This window comes from Sus scrofa, chromosome 6 (assembly GCF_000003025.6).
Source record: "Sus scrofa isolate TJ Tabasco breed Duroc chromosome 6, Sscrofa11.1, whole genome shotgun sequence".
NCBI classification, from domain to species: domain Eukaryota; kingdom Metazoa; phylum Chordata; class Mammalia; order Artiodactyla; family Suidae; genus Sus; species Sus scrofa.
In genome coordinates this window covers 165,695,125-165,719,841 of record NC_010448.4, presented here as the reverse complement: position 1 = coordinate 165,719,841, position 24,717 = coordinate 165,695,125, and the positions used below count along the sequence as shown (strand labels likewise).

The window sequence follows — 24,717 nt, the reverse complement described above, 5'->3', positions numbered from 1 at the left end:
GATAAAAAGACAACCCAATTAAAAAGTGGTCAAAGGATCTGAGGAGACATTTCTCTCAAAGCACACAACAGCCCAATAAGCACCAGAAAAGATATTTAACATCACCAGCCGTGAAGGAAATGCAAATCAAAACCAAAGTCAGAAACCATTTCACACCCACTAGGATGGTGACAATCAAAAGGCAGACATTAAAAGGTGTTGCTGAGGATGTGGCGAAAATGAAGCCACCACACACTGCTGACGGGAATGTCTAATGGTGGGGTCACTTATGAAAATAGTTTCTTGGAGTTCCTGTCGTGGCTCAGCGGTTAACGAATCTGACCAGCATCCATGAAGATGAAGGTTCGATCCCTGGCCTTGTTCAGTGGGTTAAGGATCCAGTGTTGCCATGAGCTGTGGTGTAGGCCAGCAGCTGCAGCTCTGATTGGACCCCTAGCCTGGGAACCTCCATAAGCCACAGGTGTGGCCCTAAAAAGCAAAAAAAAAAAAAAGAAAGAAAGAAAAAGAAAAAACTTTCTTAAAAAGTTAAATAAGGAGTTCCTGCTGTGGTGCAACGAAATCAGCAGGTCTCTGCAGCACCAGGACACAGGTTTGAGCCCCAGCCTGGTACAGTGGGTTAAAAGGATCTGGCACTGCTGCAGATTAGATCTGATCCCTGGCCTAGGAACTCTATATACCACGGTGGCCAATATTGAGGGGAGAAAAAAAAGTTAAACAGAGTGACCCATTAACTCCGCTTCTGGAAAGACTGACGATATAAACACATATTCACACAAAAATTCAGACATGAATGTTCATAGTAGCATTATTAATAGCTGCACAGAAGAAACAACCCAAATGCCCCTCAAATGATGAATGGAAAAACAAAAACAAAACATGTACAACAGATTATACAGCAAAAAAAAAAAAAAAAAAAAAAAAAAAAAAAAAAAAAAAAAGAGAGAGAGAGGGAGAAAAATACTGAAACATACTACAACACGTATAAACATTAAAAACATTACGCTCAGTGAAGGAGGCTAGACACAGAAGACCACGTGCTGTAAGATCTATTGCTATGCAACGTCCAGAAGAGGCAAAGCCACAAAGACAGAAAGTAGATTAGTGGCTGCCCAGGATTATGGAATTTTTTAGGGGGGGGGGGGTGATGAAAATGTTCTAAAATTAGATAGTGACAATGGCTGTACAACTCTGTGAATATACTTTAAAAAATCATTATAGGGAGTGGACTTTGTTATATAAATTCTATCTCAATAAAGCTGACATTAAAAAAATTAGGCCAATGATTGCTAAGAGCTTTTTTTTTTTTTTTTTTTTTTTTTTAATTTTTATTTTTTGGCCGTGACTTTGGCATGAACAAGTTCCTGGGTCAGTGAACCTGCACCACAGGTGTAACCAGAGCCACAGCAGTGACAACTCCTGGAGCTTAAGGGGGAACCAGGAAGTCTTAGTACAAAGTAGTACCACGCAAATTAGTTTCTTGCTGGAATGGGGGAAGATTTACTGTTTACATATATGGCCCCCGGCTACCTGTCTGTCTATCTGTAGCTGAGCCATGAGGGGAACTCCTACCCCCAGATACATTTTAAAAGGTTGAAAACTACTGCTTTTAAAAACTCGAAGTAGGTGAGTACTTCAGCAGCACATATACCATACTGGGAGTTCCTGTTGTGCCTCAGTGGTAAGGAACCCAGCTAGTATCCAAGAGGATGAGGGTTCAATCCCTGGCCTCCCTCAGTGGGTTAAGAATCAGGTGTTGCCGTGAACTGTGAGTAGTTTGCAGATGCAGCTCAGATCCCACATTGCTATGGCTGTGGCGTAGGCCAGCAGCTACAGTTTCCATTAGACCCCTAGCCTGGGAACTTCCATATGCCTCCGGTGTGGCCCTCAAAAGACACCCCTCCCCCCAAAAAACCCCCAAAAACCAGGGTCCTTGGTTAAAAAAAGAAACCTTTTCAGGTAGATTAAGCAGAAAAGGAATTATCAGCAGGATGGATACTGAGTTCAAAAACTGAATGATTTGGCACACCTGTAAAAATCAAGTAAAGTTAAGCAGTCAAAACCACCAACCAAGGTCATAAAATATACAGGAAGAGTCAGAAAACAGCTAAAAACTAGCATTGCCACAGCCACTGAAATAAATTCTGAACTGTCCTTGTTCCTTTGTATCTCTCTCACTCCAGGTTCAAGTCCCCGGTCAAGTGTGTTTGGATTGGCAGAGGTTGGGTCACAGCTAGAAAGGGGGCCCAGGACTGAAAGCGAATGTGTGTTTGCATACAAACTTTAAATTACATGTCCTTTCCAGCTCCCTCTCCCACTCAGATTAACAAAAAGGCAGTACCAGAATGGGGTTAAAATGGTAAACAGATAAACGGACAACTTTAAAGCCCAATTAGTAGAATGTCCAACACAGGAATCTTGCCAATCTTCCCATCACTAATAAATTTAATCATTGTGCCTTCTTTGGATTCATTTTCCAAAAAAGGTTTCCTGAAAGTAATTTCACAGAGCACAAAATGGTTAAAGATAACCCTTCTCAAGTGAATATCTCCTTTCCATTATTTTGCCATTCAAAGGTCACAAGCACTTGGTACAACCATACCTATGCAGTATCCCACTAATAAAAAGGCAATTTACCTAAATTACAACAGTTCAAAATAAGCATAGGAAGTGACAAAAGTAGCCTACTGATACAAGTTTATCACCTGACACATTCTGACACATCAAATTCTGGCTGTAAGACTCAGACAAGACAGTGGATTAAATTTACACAAGTATCTTAAATAGCAAAAATGTTTTCATAGCATTTGCTCCAAAAGTTATTATATCAACTACAAACCAACCATTCAGTAGAGGTAGCTTTTACCAAATATTTGCAGCTACACTGATTCTGAAGGCTTCAATTTCTTATCAAGGTAAGTAAATAGGCGATTTGTCACATTTATAAAAACTGTAAGTGTTTATAATTGAGAGATTTATTTTTTATTTATTCATTTATTTTTGGCTGCACCTGTGGCATGTGGAAGTTCCTGGGCCAGGCAAGGACTGAACTTGTGCCACAACAGTGACGCAAGCCACTGCAGTGACCACACCACTAAGGCACACGGGAACGCCAAGAGATTTAATAGTAGTGACTACTATATCACAAAACATGTTTTTAGGAGTTCCCGTCATGGTGCAGTGGTTAAAAAATCCGACTAGGAACCATGAGGTTGCGGGTTCGATCCCTGCCCTTGCTCAGTGGGTTAACGATCCGGCGTTGCTGTGAGCTGTGGTGTAGGTCGCAGACGCAGCTCGGATCCTGCGTTGCTGTGGCTCTGGCATAGGCCGGTGGCTACAGCTCCAATTCGACCCCTAGCCTGGGAACCTCCATGTGCCGAAGGAGCGGCCCAAGAAATAGCAAAAAAAAAAACACAAAAAACAAAACAAAACATGTTTTTACTTCAAGCTCATTTTACTTACAAGCTTATCTAAAAATCTCCTTAAGAATAAACTTTACTTCCAATCCAAACTTGTTAGAAGAGCAGACTCTGGATCTAGCTGGCTCTGACACTTACGAGCTGCGTGATTTTAGGCAACTTTTTCAACTTTCTGCTTCAAACCCCTATCTGTAACTTGGAGGTTGATGATTAAATGAGTAAATATATATAAGAATAGTGCCTAGATGTTTTGCCAGGGAAGTAAAAAAAGTGTCTGGTCTATAGTGAGTACTTAATAAATGTCAAGAGTAAAATGCTTAATAGAAAAAAAAAAAAAAAAAAAAGACAGGTTTTTTTTCTGTTTTGTTCTGTTTTGGGGTTTTTTGCTTTTTAGGGCTGCACCCATGGCATATGGAAGTTCCCAGGCTAGGGGTTGAATCGGAGCTACAGCTGCCAGCGTACTCCACAACTCGCAGCAATGCCAAATACCCAACCCACTGATTGAGGCCAGGGATCGAACCTGCATCATCATGGACACGGGTTGGATTTGTTTCCCCTGCGCCACAACAGGAACTCCAAAAATGCAGTTTTGAGAAGAGAAATTTTCAGACCAAAAAGGCTGAGAAAACTATTCACTAGTAACCAAAGACGCTGCAAACCCAGGATGTTTAGTTCAATTTTATAATACATTAAGTATATACTAGGTAGGAAAAACAGGATAGCAAACAAACTACCTGGAAAAGCTAACAAGAATCGGGCACACAATCAAACCAAACACTATTTACACACATATTGAAGGAGGATAAATAACTGACACAATTACTCTATGATGCTCAATAAATTCTGCGAATATGATATAGATGAGAATCACTGTGAGTTCCTGCCATGGCTCAGTGGTTAACGAAGCCAACTAGTATCTATGAGGATGAGGGTTCGATCCCTGGCCTTGCTCAGTGGGTTAAGGATGCAGTGGCTATAGCGTAGGTCACAGACATGGCTCGGTTCCTGACTGCTGTGGTGTAGGCAAGCAGCTACAGCTCTGATTGGACCCTTAGCCTGGGAACCTCCACAGGCCACAGCCAGTGTGGCCCTAAAACAACAACAACAAAACAGAGGAAAAAAAATCACTGAACAAACCAGAAAAAAACTACCAATTTACATGAAATCAGGAAAACCTAGAATGTGGGAAACTGCAGGGCAAATGACCTAGTTTTTTTCAACAAAGTGAAAGCAAAAAAGAAAAAAGAAAAGAAAAAGAAACATACAAACTAAGAGGCCTGAAAGAGTTTTGGTCAATTACAGTGTGTGGGACCTGAATCCTGATTCAAATAAACAAGAGTCAAGAGAATAGTAGTATCTAGAAAAAGAAAAACAAAAACCTCCAAATTCCACTTGGAACAATCTGTTCAGATTTCACCGAATTTCACTCAATTGGTAAAAGGATGTTCATTAAAGACAATTTCAGGAGTTCCCACTGTGGCAGTGGGTTAAGAACCTGACAGTAGGAGTTCCCGTGGTGGCTCAGTGGTAACGAACCTGACTAGTATCCTTGAGAATGAGACTAGTGTCCGTGAGGACTCGGGTTCAATCCCTGGCCTTGTTCGGTGGGTTGAGGATCCGGCGTTGCCTGGGAACTTCCATATACCAAAGGTGCGGCCCAAAAAGACCAAAAAAAAAAAAAAAATCTGACTGCAGTGGCTCGGGCCACTGCAATCCCTGGCTGTTGCAGTGGGTTAAGGACCAAGAGTTGTTGCAGCTGTGGCTCGGATTCCATCGCTGGCCCAGGAACTTCCATAGCCCACAAGTGTGGCAAAAAAAAAGAAAAAAGGATTTCAAACAATGTACTTAATTACTTAAGTAATTTACTTAATTATAAAGTGGTTAGGCTCAGTTTTAAGAACTCTACAAATGTTATTTCATCCGTTTACCAAAGTAACCCTATGAGAAGGTTCCATTATTCCCATTTAACAGAAGAAGAAAAAGGCAGAAATATCTAAAACGCCATCAAGCTTACAAAGCTGGTGGCAATGCTGAGATTCAAACCCAGGCTGTAAGGTTAGTGCCCTTAATTCCCGCACCATGTCATCTCTTTACACGTGGTGGTGAAAATCCGGCTTTGGAAATCAGAGAAAGTTGTCTGAATTTCCGTCTTTCACTGTGCGTTGCAAACTATTAAATGTCTTTCTTGGCTCCTCTGTACACTCACTTATGGAAAAGTTAATATCACCTATTCTAAATAAATGTTTTAAGAAATAATGAGATTGTATATACTGGACTCTATTGCAGCCACTAGCTTACGAAGCCCACAATAAATAGTTCCCACTACTCTCCCCACCATACTTGGTAAGACCAATTAAAAAGCAGAGTTAATAATTCCTAAACACACAGCTGGAATACTGAACTAGCTCTACCTTTTAATTAACTAACCAGAGAATCCCCAAACCAACTTTCCAATTTACTCATAAACTTCAAAGATAGTAATCATACAGAATTTTTTATATAAAGAAATTTAAGCATATAATCAGCAGAAACAAGAGTTCGAAATCTAAATTTAAAGTATAGTCAAACTTGGAAGTTCCTGTCATGGTGCAGTGGAAACAAATCCGACTAGGAACCATGAGGCTGCGGGTTTGATCCCTGGCCTCACTCAGTGGGTTAAGGATCTGGCCTTGCTGTGAGCTGTGTAGTGTAGGTCCCAGAGGCGGCTCGGATCTGGCGTGGCTGTGGCAGTGTGTGTAGGCCGGCGGCTACAGCTCGGATTAGACCCCTAGCCTGGGAACCTCCATATGGCGTGGGTGCAGCCCTAAAAAGCAAAAAAGATATACCTGGGGACAAAAGAAGTCCAGCTCAACTCACTGAACTACTTTTCAAGTTTGATTATAGCCAGTTTTGTTTTGAGCAGACTTCAGTGGGAAGTAAAAATCAGAGTCCGATTTTGAAGTGACCTGGGCAGCTAGGTCTCGGCACAACCACATACTAAATTCCAGACAACGGCAACTATTTATTTATGAGGTAGTATGCTTTCCATGCATCCCCAAGATTCCCTACCTCATCCCAGTTATTTGAAAAACCACACACATCAAAACTTGCCTTTTCCATGAACTATTTTTCAGTTGGGATACTTAATTGTTTTGCATCTCATTTTTCCAACAGTCTTATTTTTATTTTCATGGCTAAAGGCAGCAGCCATAATGGTCAAAGCACAGGGACTTGGGAACAAATTGCTTAGGCTTAAATAAAGGCTCTGCTACCCCCTAGGCTGGATGAATCTCTTAGTTTCCTCAACAAAAAATGGAGATAAAACATTATCTACCTCATAGGAATAAACAAATTAATTAAGCATTTAAAAATGAATTATAAGCAGAAATGTATTCCAGATTTCTTGTCATTCCACACTTATTAAAATGGCTGCATGACCCCCTCAGCCAAACTATTAAACAGACACTGAAGAGAAAACTGGCAAGGAGAATTCATTCGAAATAAAATTGGCTTCCTAACATTCTCCCTCCCCACCACCAAATTTCAAGAGCTCAGGTAAAATAGGATTCAACTGAAATCAACCTGAAATTCCCTGGTGGCGTAGCAGCTAGGGATTTGGTGGTGTCACTACTGTGGCTCTGGTTCAATCCCTGGCCTGGGAACTTCCACTCGCTGTGGGCTTGGCAAAAACAATCAACTGAAAGAATATTTGAAAGGATATTTGTATCAATACATACAAACTGTTTTGAGTGCCCTGGGGAAAAAAAAAAAAAATTTAAAGTCTCACCCAAGTTTATGGGTCCAGTGGTCAACAACGGAAAAACACAAAGCAACTGACTTGTAATTTCTGTAAAGCATTTTAAATGTTTGTCTTGTAAAACCACAAAAATACTTTAAGAACAACAACAATCAATTCCCAGGGGAACTCACAAAAGTAAACTTTAGTATTTAAAGAATGTAGAAAGGTAAACTGAAACTGACTCCTAGGGAAAGAAGACAGTTTATTTTACTATTAATTCCAAAATTTTCATTCACAATTACCATTTTATTATTTTATCTTTTAGACAGACTGCAACTTGAAACTCAAGCATCTTCCCAAATACTGAAGTTAACTGTTTTTGGTTTCCATTCTATGCCTTTTTGTTTTCAGTTAAACTTCTGGATCTAATGGTTTAAAAAAAAAAAACACAACGAAAAACAGCAAACAAAAAGACAGCCTTTTGTTTGAAAGGGCACAACCATGAGACACTCCACATGTAAAGTTTGTTTACACTCTTCTAATAAATACCCCAAACTTAACAGCACTCTGATCTCTTTCAAGCATTACACATAAAAGACCTTAGAAAAGTCCAGCAATCGACCAAAACTACAAATCTAAGTCTACTGAAGACTACCAATCAGTTTACTTTTGGATGGGACTTACAGAGAAGGTGACTTATGTTACTAAACTAAAAACATGAGCCATCACCAACTTCATTTTTTCCTTATAAGCAATAAATATCAAAGAGCAAATATTTCAACAAATAGGATAAACCAACCTCGGAGCATAGTTGGCTGATAAAATTACCACCACAGCACAATTTAAAAACTATAAGCAACTACAAAAAAAAAAAAATAAAAAAACAATCAACACCACACCCACTCTTATGTAAACTTTTGGAGTAAGCAAACTTCTTCAGCCTCACCTTAGTTTTCGCCTAGCAAATTCTTCAAGATAAGACACGAACTGCAAGATCTAAAGATCCAGTAGTTGTCCCCGTAGGAGAAACAACTCAGAATTTAAGACCTGTTAGCGTATTTAAGTTACCAAGCTCAGGGCACTTCCCCAAGCTACAGCCATTTTAGATTCAGCCTTTCTTTTGAATTTCATGGGGGTGGGGAGAGGTAGATGTTAAACAGAAAGGAAAAAAAAAAAGTCCTCGGTAGGAGACTTCGAGATGGACCAGCCTTTCCCCCCCGCCGCCCCCGAAAGGAAAGGTGCTGGACAGACGGAATCGAAATGAACGAAAACACCTCGCTGCCCAGAGGCAGCGGGACACGGGGCAAGTGGGGGAGGGAGGCAAAGCTCTCCGTTTCCCCGCAAAGACCCCACGTTTGCCTCACTCGCTTTCTTCCTTAGACTTTCCATCCCTGGAAAACAAAAGCCCTCGGCGCTCACTTAGGAAGGGAAGAAAGAGACACCCGGGCACCAGGCTGCTGAGCCACCACCGAGACGGACCGCCTGGAGGGGAGCCAGGGAGCCGCAGGTGAGCACGGCGACCCCAAGACCGAAGTTGAAGCGGGAGCGCTCAGGCGGAGCCGCGCCGACGCTCGCGGGCACGGCTGCCCGCGCCGGGCGAGGTGCGGCGTCGGAACCGCACGACGCGTGGGCTCGCCCCCGGCTCCCCGGACCGACCTACACCCAACCACCTGTGTGAGAGCCTCCCGCAACTTGCTGCAACAGCCGCTCGGTCGGGGACCGGGCGGAGGCCCGCGCCGGACGACGCGAGATCCCCCCCCCGCCCAGGTGTCCGCAACGCGCACTCACCGGGCAGCCGCGGAGCTCCAGCTAGGGGCCAGTCGCGGCGTCTCAGGGCGCGTCCCCCGCTTCCTGCTCCCGCGGAGGTGAAGAGCCCACAACCATAACAAAGCTCTTCCCAAAATGGCTGCCCGGCCCACACGGCCCAGGAGGGGCAGAGCGGGCGCAGGGGGAGGAGCGAAGGCCAGCCCGGCCCCCCCGCCCGGCCCCGCCTCTGACACGCCCCCTCGCTTGCCCCGCCCACAGGCGCGCACGCGCACGGGCGCTGCTCGGGCGACCGCCGCCGGCGCTCCGAGCGCCAACGTGCGGCCGCGAGAACAGCGGTTGTCCCTCGCCCCGCCCCCAGCCCTCCCTCCGCAGCGGCTTGCGGCCGTGCCCGGTCGCCCCCGCCCCTCTGCAGGGGAGAACCCTGCTTTTCCGCGCGCCGCCTTAGAGGCGGAGATCAACTGGGTTTGATACTCCCCTTCCATTGCCTCTCCCGACACTCGGGCCTGGGCGCGTGCGAACGAGTGGGTGGGTGTGTACGGTGTGCCCGTTTCAACACGCCCCTTCGTCCTGCACACCCCACCTCTGGGGAAGCACGCCTCTCCGAACTACCTCTACAGGTGCTCACCGGTAGGCGTGTGTGTTTGCCGACCCCTTCCCACTTTCGGCTCCTGCCTTCCACGTGCGCGCGCGTCGCTAAGACTCCAGCCCCCAGCGGGCCTCGCTGCCGGGCTCTGGAGTCCTGCGCGGCTGGGCCCGAGGCGTTGCCCACTGGGAGTGCTAGTTCCGCCCGACCGCTGGCGTCACGCCCCTGTCCCAGCACCGGGAGGATTTCGGGTCTGAGTCTGCTCCCGTGCCAGGGCGGAGAAGCTGTTTCTCTGACCCAAAGTTTCATTGGGTGTCGCGTAACGGGAAGGGGCGGCGCTGCCATGACGGAGGAGGAAATAAAAGTGAAAGCCGATAGCGGCTGGAAGGGGTTAGCATCAGGAAGAATGTGCTGTGAGCCCGTTCTGCACGCGAAGCTAAACCTTGAGAGAGCTGGTAACCAGGAAGCTAGACTACATAGAATCTGGAGGAATGTGAAACTGGCCATCCTGGGCCGGTTCAGGTCTCCCATTGTCTTCAGACAGATACGTCTAGTGGTGCTTCCTTTTTTTTTTTTTTTTCCAGCCGCACTCGCGGCGTAGGAAAGTGCTCTGGTCAGGGATTCATTCCGAGCCAGAGCTGCGACTTACGCCATAGCTGCAGCAAGGAGAGATCCTTAACCCATTGCAGTGGGCTGGGCATCCAACTGGCACCTCTACAGAGACAAGTGGGGTCATTAACCAGCTGTGCCACAGCGGGAACTCCCGATGACAGACTGAAATTGAAGCTCAGAGAAGGGAAGGGACTTGCTCAAGGTCACCTAGCTCACAAACAAAAGTTAAAGCGGAGAGCGACAGGAGGAATAATCTAACTTCCGGGTCACCCTCAAGCCCAAGACTCTTACCACGTCTTTCATGGAAGTGAAAGTCCTGCCCCGGTGCTTTTTATTTCTTAACTAAGTTTTCAGTTAGCAGCAAAGAAAATGAAGTGGAAACAGGTGTTTGTTTTCTTAGCTAGTATTAGTTCAGGACCCCAATGAGAAGGGAGATGTGCCCCGTTGATCCTAGAAACTTTGTTGTTACGCAAAGTAAAAAAATGAATTCCAGAGATAGCAAGCAATTTGGCCAAGTCATACTTGGCCTAGACTCCAAATCTCTCCTACCTTGCTCCACCACCATCACTCTGAGATGGTTCCAGTAGTTTCACTCCACCTTCCCGAACTCTGCGGAGCAGATTCTTCTGGCTGGGAAACCTGGAATAGAAAGGCAAGGACCGTTCAGATGCCCTAAGAATTCCAAAGCCGGCTTTCACTAGAATCAAGATGTTAGAGTCCAAGACAGAAAGCCTGGAATTGGGAACCAGTTAGGGGTGGTTAGGTCTCCAGCCGGACTGATTTTTTTCCGGCTCCCAGGAAGTGGGAGGCTAATAACCCCCACTTGCCGGAAGTGCTTTTTCCAGAGAGCCTGGCCAATCTTGCAGCTCAGCTTTCCACCTCCCCGCGCGACGCTGGCAAGTAAGTAACAGCGCTGCTGCGACCAGTGCAGGTTGGGAAAGGGGGGCACCAAGCCTTCAGAGTAAAACTGAAACCGCAGGCACAGTTGGGCACAGTTTCCCGAGGATCTTTGCATCCAGACCCCGCCTTCCCTTTTCTCTGCTGTCGGCGCTGAGACTTGCATTTTGCAACTCTTATATTTGAGGCAGTGGAAACCTTGAGCTTTTTCACCAAAATTGAGCAGATTAACACTTGGGGCTTTGTCCTTTAAACCCCTCACCAGTTGCCGTCCTCAGGCTTTTAGGGTGTCACTTTTTCGCTTCAATACTCTTGAGATGGGAAGCACATGTCACCTTGCATAGAAAGTTCGAAAGGTTGAGGGAGCATTAAGCTTTTTAATGGGGTGATTTTGAACAAAGGTGAATGTGTGGGCCATGCGGATACGTGTGTCTGGGAGTCAGGAGTAGATGTGTGTTATCTAACCTCTGCTCAGAGGCCAGAGATAAACGTCCTGCTTGCTTCCTTATTCATAGAATGAAGACACTGACTGGCTGGTGTACAGAATTTCTTGACCCAGCCCTAAGATCTGTAGTCAAGAAATTAGTTCACCAAGTTTTTTAATCAAGCAGCAACTGTGGGGTTTGGATTTTTAGACACCTCATTCTTCTGGTTAAGAATGGAACTCATGTAAACATGATAGATGTAGATTCATATTTTCACACAGCCACTTACTGGGCTGCTTATATTGTGTAAGGTGGGAATAATAGCTAATATTTTTTGAGTGCCTACTTTGTGTTAGGAACAGTTGTCAGCTCTTTACATGTATTGACTTTTTTTTTTTTTTAAAAATACAAAGACCCTATGTAGTTATTATAAGCCTTGTAGATGAGTGAACTGCACCATAGCCAGCTTAAATAATTTGTCCAAAGTGATATAGCTAATACTATGTTGGAGCCAGGATTCCAAACCAGATTATTTGACTCAAGTCTGCACTCTAACTTAACAGGCAATACTGTTTCCAGCACCAAGTTGATGAGGTCATTGTATTGAATGAGTTAGTGCATATAAAACACATAGTTACAGTGCCTGCTAAATTGTATTGATTGCTACTATCATTACTTTGAGCTGTAAACTACAAAGCCCCAAAACATACCTTAAGGGAAAAAAAAAAAAAAAGCAGAGAAGCTATATGACTTTCAGTGTTTTGTCTTTTTTTCTTCGGCCGCACCCGTATGGAAGTCCCAGGCTAGAGGTCGAATTGGAGCTGTAGCCACCAACCTACGCCAGAACCACAGCAACTCGGGATTTGAGTTGTGTCTGTGACCCATACACCACAGCTCACAGCAACGCCAGATCCTTAACCCACTGAGCGAGGCCAGGGATCGAACCTGCAACCTCATGGTTCCTAGTTGGATTTGTTAACCACTGAGCCACAACGGGAACTCCTATGACTTCCAGTGTTAAAGATGAGAAAGCTGCACTCCAAGGAAACAATTTACTCAAGGTCACACAGCTGGGAAATGAGGGAGGCATTTGTAAAACCCAGATCTATTGTCTCTATGCATTAATTACGTTGTAATACCAGACATCAAAAGCTTAAAAAAATGGTTCAGAGAAGAAAAGGATCTATTAATATGTTAACTGATTTTTTGAAAACATTAGTGATTGTTTTCCAAGGAAACTGTGTTATATGGAAGAAATCCTCCCGAATTACTACTTTTAAAAAACTATGTATAAAATGAAGAAAATAAATGACATCTTATTTTGTACATAGCAGCATGCTTCTGATTAAGACCCTCCAGTTAGCTGTAAAAATACATTAATCAGAACTGCCTGGCATCTTCCTAAGCAAGACTCTCAATGAGGCCCAATATGCTTCGCTTCATCCAGAAGTTTTCTCGAGCATCTTCAAAGGTTAGTTTATTCAGCAAATATTTGAGCACTACTTTCCAGGCATTGCTTGGCTAGGCAATAGCAGTGAAGAAGAAAAAAATCCTTTCCTCTTATATTCTGGTTGAAATGTTTGCTGTGTCAAGTGTTACATGCTATAGAGAACTTTAGAGCAGGGAGGGGGAATAGAGAACAGTAGACTTAAGGATTGCATTTACAAGCAGGGTGATCAGCAGTGAGGGAAGGAGCCATGCAAGTAGCTCAGGGAAGAACATTCTATACAAAAAGAAAAAAAGAGGAGTTCCTGCTGTGGCACAATGGGTTAATGATCTGGCTTGTCTCCATGGAGGCACTGGTTCAATCCCTAGCCCAGCACAGCGGGTTAAGGATCCAGCATTGCTACAGATGTGGCACAGGTTGCAGCTCTGGCTCCAGTTTGATCCCTGGCCTGGGAACTTCCACGTGCTGCAGGTCCAGCTGAAAAAGAAAAAAGATGGAATCATTCCTAGCATTTTGGGTAATCACCAAGATTCTTAAATAACTATTCCATTTTTTCTTTCATCCAACATTTTTTTTTTTTTTTGAGTTACTCTTGATCTGTTTATCTGTTGAAATATGGAATCTTCTCACTAAAGCCCAGAATCAGCAGGGTTATTGCTTTGGCCATGTACCATGAAAGGCATTGGGGATTTTTTAAGGCAAAGAAAAAAATTATGGTCCTCGCCCTTGAACCTACTGAGACAGACAAGTAAACACATGATTTTAATTCACTGTGAGAATTATGATGAAAGTGTGCATGGTGTTTTTACTTATTGGGAGTATTAAATCAGATTGGAGAAAGCTTCAAGCTGAATTTTGAAAGATAAGACAAGTTCCCTAGATAGAAAAGTGGTAATCTAGAATTCTAGGCATAGACAGAAAGGCATGAAGCTGTGAAAAGTATACAGTGTCTAAGGCCTAATTTTCTCTACATAGAATAGCATTCCCACAGTAATTAGTGCTGCTTCTTTTGCAATCTATAAATAGAAGAGGCAGTTTAGAATGACAGAAACTGAAAGACCTAGTCTACCTGTTCCTCCTTCAGATAATTTTTTCATGGGAAAAGGTAAGTAGTAGGCTGAAACATATCACTGGTTCAGTAGTTTCTTTTGCATGACTATTTGCTGTTTAATAGTCTTTGCCAGCAGTAATAATACTCTGTACTCCAACCCTTAAGTTCAATGTGCTAACAGAAAGCAGATGGTTTGTTTTTATATTGTTTCAGATTGGGACTAAAACATTTGGTCATGCCTATTTTTTTAATCTGTTTTTTGTGTGCTTGTTTGTTTTAATTTTCTGCTTCTGTTTTCTCTGTAGATGCTGAAGTACCCTTCCACAGTCGGACTAGGAGCCAGTGGGAGAATAGAAACACTTTGTTACAAGACAAGTCTCCAGCAGAACTTTCCCCGTTTGTTTCCAAGGCCTTGGCTTTTCCCTTCATTTCCAGTGTGTAGGAGCAAGACACGGTATTATCATACTTCCCCATGCAGCTTTAAGAAGCGAGAGCAAGCAGTACTTCCAGCCAGGCCACCACGCACCATCAGTCACCTGCCCGACAGCCCAAAGCCCGCACTGTACATAACTCTGGCAGGACTGGTCCCCTTCGTTGCTCCACCGCTGGTCATGGTGATTACAGAGACGTACATCCCTGTATTAGCTTTTACTCAGGTGGCTTACGGAGCCAGTGTCCTATCTTTCTTAGGAGGGGTCAGATGGGGTTTTGCTCTGCCAGAAGGTAGTCCAGCCAAACCAGACTTCCTCAATCTAGCGAATAGTACAGCTCCTGTTATGTTTTCATGGTTTGCACTCTTTATTTCTGAAAGACTCAGTGAAGCTATAGTCACAGTAATAATAGGTTTGGGGATAGCATTACACGTTGAAGTTTTTCTCTTGCCACATTATCCCAATTGGTTCAAAGCCCTAAGGATAGTAGTCACTTTAGTGGCCTTTTTTTCATTTGTAATCACTTTACTAGTTAAAGGTATTTATCCAGAGAAAGGACCCAAGAGACCTGGGCAAGTGGAATAGATAATACAACTGCTCTGGAGATGACGTCAGCATGTTGGCTAGAAGCCTTGTGAGGCTGTGTTTTGGCATCACCTTCTTCTAGTTCTAACTTTTTCTTCCTACCTATGGTAATTTATTCTTTACAGGTTAATTTTCATTTCTAGAAATGTTTGTTTTATAGGAATTTCTGATAAATAGCTTGGAAATCCCTAATAAGTCCTTTTCATGTTATGTTAGGTTATAGTTCTCAGTCTTTTTATAAATAACAGTCATCACTTAAAAATTTCAGTGTTTTGTTTTGAAAAATGTAAATTAAAAAAAAAGATGAAAAATCCTTTTGCTTTCATTGAAAACACGCACTCACATTCTCATACTTTAAGAGGAAGACTTTGTCCATGAGTGTCTGAATATAACAGGTGGTTCTAGTGTGGAGTTTTCATTGCAGTTGCCCCTGGGAATTACATTCCCAAGCTCATTTAACGTGGTATAACCTGGTTATATGAGCTGAAAGGATCTGTGGCTCTAAAGTCAGTAGGGAGCAATGTCATGAGGAAAAACTATGTTTAGAGGAAAAACTATGTTTAGAGGAAAGCTAGACACATTTTCCAGTTTTTACTCAGGATATTTGGCAGAGTATAGATGGAACTTACCTCTAAACATAACACCTGCTGGTCAGAAATATATAAAAGAATAAAGCCACGAGTATGTACAAACTAGGAGATGTCAAGTCTAACAAGTCAGGCTCTCTAGTTTTGCATGTTAACTCACAGAAAAACTTGAAACAGCAAAAGCAACACCTTGAGGTGCTTAGTCTCATAAAAAAGGAAAAACATTTTAAATGCGGTAAGAATATAAATGAGGGGAGTTCCCGTCGTGGCGCAGTGGTTAACGAATCCGACTAGGAACCATGAGGTTGCGGGTTCGATCCCTGCCCTTGCTCAGTGGGTTAACGATCCGGCGTTGCCCTGAGCTGTGGTGTAGGTTGCAGACGCGGCTCGGATCCCGCGTTGCTGTGGCTCTGGTGTTGGCCGGTGGCTACAGCTCCGATTCATCCCCTAGCCTGGGAACCTCCATATGCCGCGGGAGCGGCCCAAGAAATAGCAACAACAACAACAACAAAAGACAAAAAAAAAAAAAAAAATGTAAATGAGGAGTGGTATTAAGTATTCAAATATTAGGTTAACTTAAATTTTGTTAAGTGAATTATATACATATGATTTCCACTTTAGCATTCTTGCTGTGAGGAGATTAGATTCTAGAATGGTAACATGTCTACTTTCTTACACCTGTTCCGGATTGAATTGTGTGTTCAAGTGCTAATCCCCAGCATCTCAGAATGGGACCTTACTTGCAGATAGGGTCTTTACAGAGGAAATGAAGTTAAAAATGAGTTCATAAGAATAGATTGTAACATAATATTATTAGTGTGCTTAGAACAAGGGGAAGTTTATAGAGATAAACACATACAGAGAGAATATGCCATGTGGACGTGAAAATGGCCATCTACATGCCGAGGAGAGAAGCCTGGAAAAGATCCCTCCTTGGCAGCCCTTAGAAGGAAGCAAAACTCCAGCCTCTGAAACTCTGAGACAGTAAATTCTGTTTAAATTTTTGTGGTACTTGATTAAAGCAGTCCTAGCAAACAAATGGAACACTACAGAGCTAGAGCCTGTTCTGATCACTGAGAAGCTTACCAGTTAAAGCCTGTGGCTAAAATCACCACACGATCCTTTATTAATATAGAGAATACAATAGCCTGATACTGAAAGAAAGCAAGCTCATACTCTAAAGAAGACCTTTCTCAGACTGTTTCAGTGAGGAGACTTACTTCTATGCATCTACGAGACTGCATGAGGACTATACAAACTTAAAATTTCTCTGATCTCAAGTTCATTATTTTTCAGAATAGGAGCAAGTCATATTTTTAGGCTAATTGCCTGATTTCACCAAAACACAAGTGAATACATCTTGCAAGTGAACTACAGTGCATGACTTTTTAGTACATTTAAGTATATTTATATTGGACAGGATATTAGAAGCATATAGTTGAATATTCTGAAGTAAGATCACAATGATAGCTGCTCAGAAAACAATTAAAATGTGACGAGTTCTACTGTGGCTCAGCAGGTTAATGATCCAGTGTTGTCGCTGCTATGGCTCTGGTTACAGCTGTGGCACAGGTTTGCTCCTTGGTAAAACTAAATGTTCAAGTCCCTAAAGTTAAAACACTAAAGGAGTGGAGTTCCCATCATGGCTCAGTGGAAATGAATCTGACTAGCATGCATGAGGATGCAGGTTTGATCTTTGGCCTCGATCAGTGGGTTAAGGACCTGGCGTTGCCATGAGCTGTGGTGCAGGTCGCAGATGTGGCTTGGATCTGGCATTGCTGTGGCCGTGGTGTAGGCCAGCAGCTGCAGTTCTGATTCAACCCCTAGCCTAGGAACTTCCATATGCTGTGGGTGCGGCCCTAAAAAACAACAACAACAACAAAAACCAATAAAGGAGTTCCCATTGTGGTGCAGGGGAAACAAATCCAACCAGTATCCATGAGGATGTGGGTTCAATCCCTGAACTTACTTGGGGATGTGGCATTGCTATGAGCTGTGGTGTTGGTTGCAGCTGTAGCTCTGGTGTTGCTTCGGCTATGGTGTAGGCCGGCAGCTGTAGCTGTCATTTGATTCCTAGCCTGGGAACCTCCATATGCTGCAGTTATGGCCCTAAAAAGCAAAAAAAAAAAAAAAAAAAAAAAACCGCAAAAACAAACACCTAAAAAACATGGGTAATCCCACTACAGTTTGGTAATCCAGGAATGCTGGCTTTAATAAACTAAGTTAATAAGTAATACAAGGAAAAGCAAAAAAATCAAGATACTTTATTAGTACATTCTTTTTAAAACAATCTGTCATTACCTAGGAAATAAGCATATTTACAATTACCTATTTTCAGGGACTGCCTGGACCTATTAAGCCCAACACTGATTGTCTTGACTACAATTCTGCCACAGCAGCACAAATGCCTACCTTTATAATGACATTTTAGATTGGTACCAGGCAATAATGAAAATTAAATGATAGGGAAATTTGTAAATCTCTTTTGAACCAGAATACAGATTCTCTGTAACTAGAAATATTAAAGGCACATAAGTTAGAGGTTAAATAGTTCACAAATTATCTTGATATTTCACTCCTTGACATTTTATAGATCCCAACCATGCAGAAGAAAGACTTCAGACTTTCAGGATACTGCAAAGAATGGGAAACAGCTTTCTGTCTGTACTACCTAAGCTTTTCTCAACATATGCGTATGGTTATGTTATAGTATCCTTGTGTATCAATCCAAATATTTTGGAGATGAATTTAATCTTTATCAAACATTTTCTATCTAAAGCTGCTGATGCCTACAACAATATACTAAAGACTTTAGTAAAGGAAAGGGGAAATTGGGCATATAAAAATCACCCTATGAGTTCCCATCGTGGCGAACCATGAGGTTTCGGGTTGGATCCCTGGCCTCACTCAGTGGGTTAAGGATCCGGTGTTGCAGTGAGCTGTGGTGTAGGTCACAGATGCGGCTCGGATCCTGCGTTGCTGTGGCTGTGCTATAGGCCGACAGCTGTAGCTCTGATTAGACCCCTAGCCTGGGAATCGCCATATGCTGCAGGTGCAGCCTTAAAAGGCCAAAAAATAAAAATAAAAATCACCCTAGACTTGCTACATAAACCTAAACAGGCAGAAGACCTTTATACACATGGCTCCAACTGACCAGCAGAAACGATTTAAAAATGATCATGCACACAGGAAGCCTCCTCTCAGAACGGGGCAAAGGACAATTTTGGAGACCCCCTTCTCAAGGAAAATGAGAAGTTTTGAGGAGGCTTTTTGGATCAGAGGCATTTCAACATACACTTAGGAGTCAGTGTCTACACAAAGTTTTACAGATACATACAATTCCGTCTTCTCCAAGGCAGGCAGGAGCTTTGTAGTAAGCTCAGACTAGGCTTGCCCGAGTATGAGGATGCTTCACAAAGCTTGACCATGTAATAAAATTCCCTCATCCCAAAGCCAAGCATATTTTTGATGACTGTTTAGAACACCAGTGCATATAACCTGCTGGGCTCAATTACCCATGACATCATCCTACTGCAATAAAGGACTATCACTAAGAACCTCCTATTCACTACTCACATCAATTAACTCCCACAGCAAGATGAGAAACATAAGTAGCAAAAGCATCTTTAGGCTGTTATCAACAGGCAAGACTCAATTATTTATATAAATAGCTAGATATTTCCCATATGTCCCTCCCAGTATAACTGCTGCCAATAAAAAAGTGCGGCTAATGAAAACTCCTGGAATAAAATAAAATGGGAAGTTGTTTCATTGGCTTTTCTCTGTAGGGTAAACTATGGCCATGAAAAAATTGTGCTCTAGACTGAATCATAAATGTAGACATCTTTTAAACTGTCTCTGATATTCATATCACATAAGGGTCATGTTTTAGCTTGAATTACACTGGAGAAGCTGTTAAAGGAGTTATCTGTCAAGAAGCTTTCATAGCAGATCATTTTTACAAATAGGACTTGACCTCTAACTGGACAATGCTAAAGCATAAACAGCATTTCTACTGGTAAATTTGGCAAATTTGTGTGAGCTCTTTACTGATTTTGGATACACTCCATATCATTTCTCACTCAAATTATTTTTTTTAAACATCATTCTTTAGTTATTTATCTACCTAATTCATGGAACACTCAGTAGAATGAGCGGGACCTATCACCAAATACAAGCGTGACTTGCAAAAGGTCAGATCTTGTATTTTCAAAATGTTTCTCGTGCCCTCTTATGCTTTTGTATTTCAAAGAACAGCGACACCTCCTTCACAACGACTGGTGATCATGTTACCGATTTCTGTCCATGTATCTGAATGAGGATTATAAACTTCAACTGAGTCCAGGGTACCTGGGGCCAAGAAATCATGGCTGGAAGATCGACCTCCAGAAACATACAGAAGCCCGTTGACTGCCACAACACACATGCCTGCTCTAGGCACTTTCATTGAGGCAACTTCAACCCATTTTTCCTGAATGAGAGAAAAAAAGGAGTAGAGTCATAACAGAGAAAAGTGATGAGAAATCGAATGCTCTGTTCTTTTGTGTTTAAATTTCTTTCTTTCTTTCTTTTTTTTTTTTTTTTGTCTTTTGTCTTTTTGTTGTTGTTGTTGTTGCTATTTCTTGGGCCGCTCCCTCGGCATATGGAGGTTCCCAGGCTAGGGGTTGAATCGGAGCTGTAGCCACGGGCCTATGCCAGAGCCACAGCAACGCGGGATCCGAGCCGCGTCTGCAACCTACACCACAGCTCACGGCAACGCTGGATCATTAACCCACTGAGCAAGGGCAGGGACCGAACCCGCAACCTCATGGTTCCTAGTCGGATTCGTTAACACTGCGCCACGACGGGAACTCCTGTGTTTAAATTTCAAACTCACAATCCAGTCATATAACTGTATAAAATATGTAAAAAAATATTATTACAGTTGATTTAGAATGTTCTGTCCATTTCTGCTGTACACCAAAGTGACCCAGTTATATCTACATTCTTTTTTTTTTGGTCTTTTTTGCCATTTCTTGGGCCGCTCCCACGGCATGTGGAGGTTCCCAGGCTAGGGGTCTAATCGGAGCTGTAGCTGCCGGCCTACACCAGGGCCACAGCAATACGGGATCTGAACCGTGTCTGCAACCTACACCACAGCTCACGGCAACGCCGGATCCTTAACCCACTGAGCAAGGCCAGGGATCGAATCCACAACCTCATGGTTCCTAGTCGGATTCGTTAACCACTGAGCCACAGCGGGAACTATTTTGTTCTTTTTTAATGGCTGAGTAGTATTCCACTGTGTATATGTGTACCACATCTTCTTAATCCATTCATCTGTCAATAGACATTTAGGGTGTTTCCATGTCTTGGCTATTGTGAATAGTGCTGCAGTGAACATATGGGTGCAGGTATCTGTTTCAGTGAAAGTTTCGGTCCGTATATATGCCCAGGAGTGGGATTGCTGAATCACATGGTAGTTCTACATTTAGTTTTCTGAAGTACTTAACGCACTGTTTTCCATAGTGGTTGTACCAATTTACACTCCCACCAACAGTGTAGGAGGGTTCCCTTTCTCCACACCCTCTCCAGCATTTGTTATTTATAGACTTACTAATGATGGCCATTCTGACTGGTGTGAGGTGTTACTTCATTGCAGTTTTTGTTTTGTTTTTTGTCTTTTTGCTATTTCTTTGAGCCACTCCCGCGGCATATGGAGGTTCCCAGGCTAGGGGTCGAATCGGAGCTGTAGCCACTGGCCTACGCCAGAGCCACAGCAACATGGGATCCAAGCCTCGTCTGCAACCTACACCACAGCTCACGGCAACGCTGGATCATCAACGCATTAAGCAAGGGCAGGGACCGAAGCTGCAACCTCATGGTTCCTAGTCGGATTCGTTACCCACTGCGCCACGACGGGAACTCCCACATTGCAGTTTTAATTTGCGTTTCTCTAATAATTAGTGATGCTGAGCATTTTTTCATGTGTTTTGTTGGCCATCTGCATGCCTTCTTTGGAGAAATGTCTATTCAGGTCTTTTGCCCATTTTTCCATTGGGTTGTTGGCTTTTTTGCTGTTGAATTGTATAAGTTGTTTGTATAATTTAGAGATTAAGCCCTTGTCAGTTGCATTGTTTGAAACTATTTTCTCCCATTCTGTAGGTTATTTTTATTTTTTAGTGGTTTCCTTTGCTGTGCAAAAGCTGGTCAGTTTGATTAGGTCCCATTCATTTATTTTTGTTTTTATTTCTGTTGCTTGGGAGACTGACCTAAGAAAACATTTGTATGGTTGATGTCAGAGAATGTTTCACCTATGTTCTCTTGTAGGACTTTTATCTTAATTAAGTCTTTAAGTCACTTTGAGTTTATTTTTGTGCATGGTGTGAGGGTGTATACTAGCTTCAGTGATTTACATGCAGCTGTCCAGTTTTCCCAGCACCAGTTGCTAAAGAGACTGTCTTTTCCCCATTTTATGTTCTTGCCTCCTTTGTTGAGGATTAACTGACCACAGGGGTCTGGGTTCTCTATTCTGTTCCATTGGTCTGTATGTCTATTTTTGTACCAGTACCATACTGTCTTGATTACTGTAGCTTTGTAATATTGTCTGAAGTCTGGGAGAGTTAAGCCTCCTGCTTATTTATATATGTATACTTTTTTTTTCTTTTCTTTTTAGGGCTGCACCTGCAGCATATGGAGGTTCCCAGGTTAAGGGTTGAATAGGAGCTGTAGCTACCAGCCTATACCATAGCCACAGCAACATCATATCCTAGCCACCACATCTGTGACCTACACCACATCTCACAGCAATGCCAGATTCTTAACCCTACTGAGTGAGGCTAGGGATTGAACCTGCAGCCTCATGGTTCCTAGTCAGATTCGTTTCCACTGCACCATGATGGGAACGCCTTGACTGTAATTTTTAGTAGGTGCAGACAAAGTAGTGAATTTAGAAGAAAATAAATAATGAAAAACATATCTGAGATTAAATATAAATTATAATCACCAGGAGATAATCTAGAAATTCTTCTCAGGCAGGAGTTCTGAGAAACTAGTTCTATGAAATGCAAGTAGGTAATTCAAAGATATACACAAAACACAAACCCACAAAGCTCCAAGAAGAAAGAAGCTTACAGAGGGGCTTTTAAAAATCTTTAATAAATCTTATCAATCTCCAAGAGAATAATATAGTAAACAAGACTGGCCAAATTTTTTGAACATGGAATTCTTTTTTCAAGAACCATCTAGTGTAGTTAATGATCTGTAAAACATTTTCAGAAAGGTAGTACAGATCAGGTTTGGAAACTAGAGCCTATATTTGCAAGCCTACAAACTAAGAATGATCTTTTCATAATAAAAGGTTATTTAAGGAGTTCCCTCATGGCTCAGCACATTAAAGATCTGGAGTTGTCACTGCTGTGGCTCTGGTTACAGCTGTGGTGCAGCTTCAATCACTCGCCCAGGAACTTCTTCATGCTGCAGGTACAGCCAAAAAAAAGTTTATTTTAAAAAATTATGCTAAAAGAAGAGATTACATGTGGCCCACAAGGTCTAAAATATTTGCTACCTGGCCTTTTAACAGAAAGTTTGCTAACTGCTGGTACACAATGTTCACTGAAGAAATTTAATAAGCTGCTATAGCTAAAGTGACTCATAATGTCCTATTCCAGGGAAAATATTTATACACAGAAGACAGCAAAAGCTAAGAAAAATCCTGAAAAATAATCAAGAGAGAAAAAAAATAAGTTTTCAAGTGAAAAAAAAAAAAACCTGACCTGAATATAAAGCATAAGACGAACAAAGTTTATAAAATCATGAAAGAGGAAGACTGGGTATTCATCAATGCTAGAAAGTGAACTTTCTGAGGACAGGGACCTAAGGAGCTTCATATCCCAGGACCCACTATTCCACCAGCACATTATAGATAGTCAACAAATGTTTGCTGATCTGAACTTAAATGAAATCCTGAAATATTAAGGCCAGGGATGGAGTTCCCATTGTGGCACAGCGGAAACAAATCCCACTGAGAATGTGGGTCCCATCCCTGGCCTCAGTGGGTTGGGGATCCAGTGCTGCCGTGAGCTGTGGCATAGGTCACAGACCTGGCTTGGATCCTGAGTTTCTGTGGCTGTGGGGCAGGCTGGCAGCTGTAGCTCCGATCTGACCCCTAGCCTGGGAATGTCCATATGCCACAGGGGTGGCCCTAAAAAGCAAAAAATACCAAAACCAAAACCAAACAAAACACAGGGGCAATCCTTTGAAACTGAAGGACCATACTGGAGTTCCCTAGTGGCCCAGTAGGTTAAGGATCCAGTGTTGTCACTGCTGTGGTTCAGGTCACTGCTGTAATGTGGATTCAAAGCCTGGCTCTGGGAACCTCAACATTGTACTGGAGGTTCTAGCCAGAGCAATTAGAAAAGAAAATGAAATAAAAAACATCCAGATTGGAAATGAAAAGAAAAATGAGCCTTATTTATAGATGACATGATTTTTTTTTTTTTTTTTGTCTTTTTGCCTTTTCTAGGGCCACTCCCATGGCATTCGGAGGTTCCCAGGCTAGGGGTCTAATCGGAGCTATAGCCCCAGCCTACTGCCACAGCCATGGCAACGTGGGATCCAAGCCACATCTGCGACCTACATCACAGCTCACGGCAATGCCAGATCCTTAACCCACTGAGCAAGGCCAGGGACCGAACCCGCAACCTCATGGTTCCTAGTCGGATTTGTTAACCACTGCGCCACGACGGGAACTCCAACATGATCTTGTTTATAGAAAATCCTAAGGAATCCACAAAGACATATTAGAGCATGAGTGCTGCAAGGTTTCAAGATATAAGACAAATATACAAAAATCAACTGAATTACTATATACTAGCAATGAAAACCTGGGCAGTGACAGGATGGGTAATGCAGAGGTGGCAGGCAGAGAAGACAGCTGACATGGTAGGGAGATTTGTTTCTTTTAACAAATAAGTAAAGCGAATGAAGAAGGAAGAAATACATTGAGAATAATGAGAGCCAAGTGTTGGACAGCAGAGCACGACAGTCAGCTGACGGAGGAGACAAAGATCAGCGTTTAGAGAAGTTGAGGCCGCTGAGATTTGCAGGGAAGAGAACCAGAGGAGAGAGGGTCCCTTGAGTCTGGCTGAATACCTCTAATTTATGCATGCATCCAATGAGATTCCAGGAGAACAGTCAAATAACCACTAAAGAGAGGAT

At 42.8% G+C, this 24,717-nt stretch overlaps 3 protein-coding genes across 8 annotated transcripts in view; 1 reads left to right on the top strand and 2 right to left on the bottom strand.

Moving 5' to 3' along the window:
- The window catches only part of GPBP1L1 (GC-rich promoter binding protein 1 like 1), a 53,429-nt gene extending 42,551 nt beyond the window's left edge, over positions 1-10,878 (bottom strand). Inside the window, exon 1 of one of the 3 annotated variants that reach the window (XM_021096736.1) lies at positions 10,646-10,878. The gene's annotated coding sequence lies outside the window, so the exon portion shown is untranslated. Of the gene's footprint in view, positions 1-8,922; positions 9,139-9,526; positions 9,805-10,645 lie in introns of those variants that run through there. The other 2 variants (XM_021096735.1, XM_021096734.1) reach the window with 2 other exon arrangements.
- On the top strand, positions 10,859-15,243 carry TMEM69 (transmembrane protein 69). Of its 2 annotated transcripts, none has more exons than XM_021096737.1 (3): positions 10,859-10,996; positions 12,750-12,889; positions 14,222-15,243. In XM_021096737.1, exons 2-3 carry the CDS (start codon positions 12,836-12,838, stop codon positions 14,930-14,932), a joined length of 765 nt encoding a protein of 254 aa, XP_020952396.1. In that variant the 5' UTR covers positions 10,859-10,996; positions 12,750-12,835; the 3' UTR covers positions 14,933-15,243. The 2 variants fall into 2 exon arrangements, with proteins under 2 accessions (XP_020952396.1, XP_020952398.1); XM_021096739.1 differs by having other exon boundaries at positions 10,870-10,996; positions 12,753-12,889.
- The window catches only part of IPP (intracisternal A particle-promoted polypeptide), a 31,026-nt gene continuing 24,072 nt past the window's right edge, over positions 17,764-24,717 (bottom strand). For all 3 annotated transcript variants that reach the window (XM_021096725.1, XM_021096727.1, XM_021096726.1), the window contains one exon: positions 17,764-19,990. In XM_021096725.1, the coding sequence (XP_020952384.1) occupies positions 19,766-19,990 (225 nt within the window). In that variant the 3' untranslated portion in view covers positions 17,764-19,765. The remainder of the gene's footprint in view (positions 19,991-24,717) is intronic.

Coding starts and splice junctions, on each gene's coding strand:
- TMEM69 (XM_021096737.1), top strand. CDS start 12,836: ATGAGGCCCAATATGCTTCGCTTCATCCAGAAGTTTTCTCGAGCATCT. Junction 12,890..14,221: donor TTTCTCGAGCATCTTCAAAG/GTTAGTTTATTC, acceptor TTTTCTCTGTAG/ATGCTGAAGTACCCTTCCAC.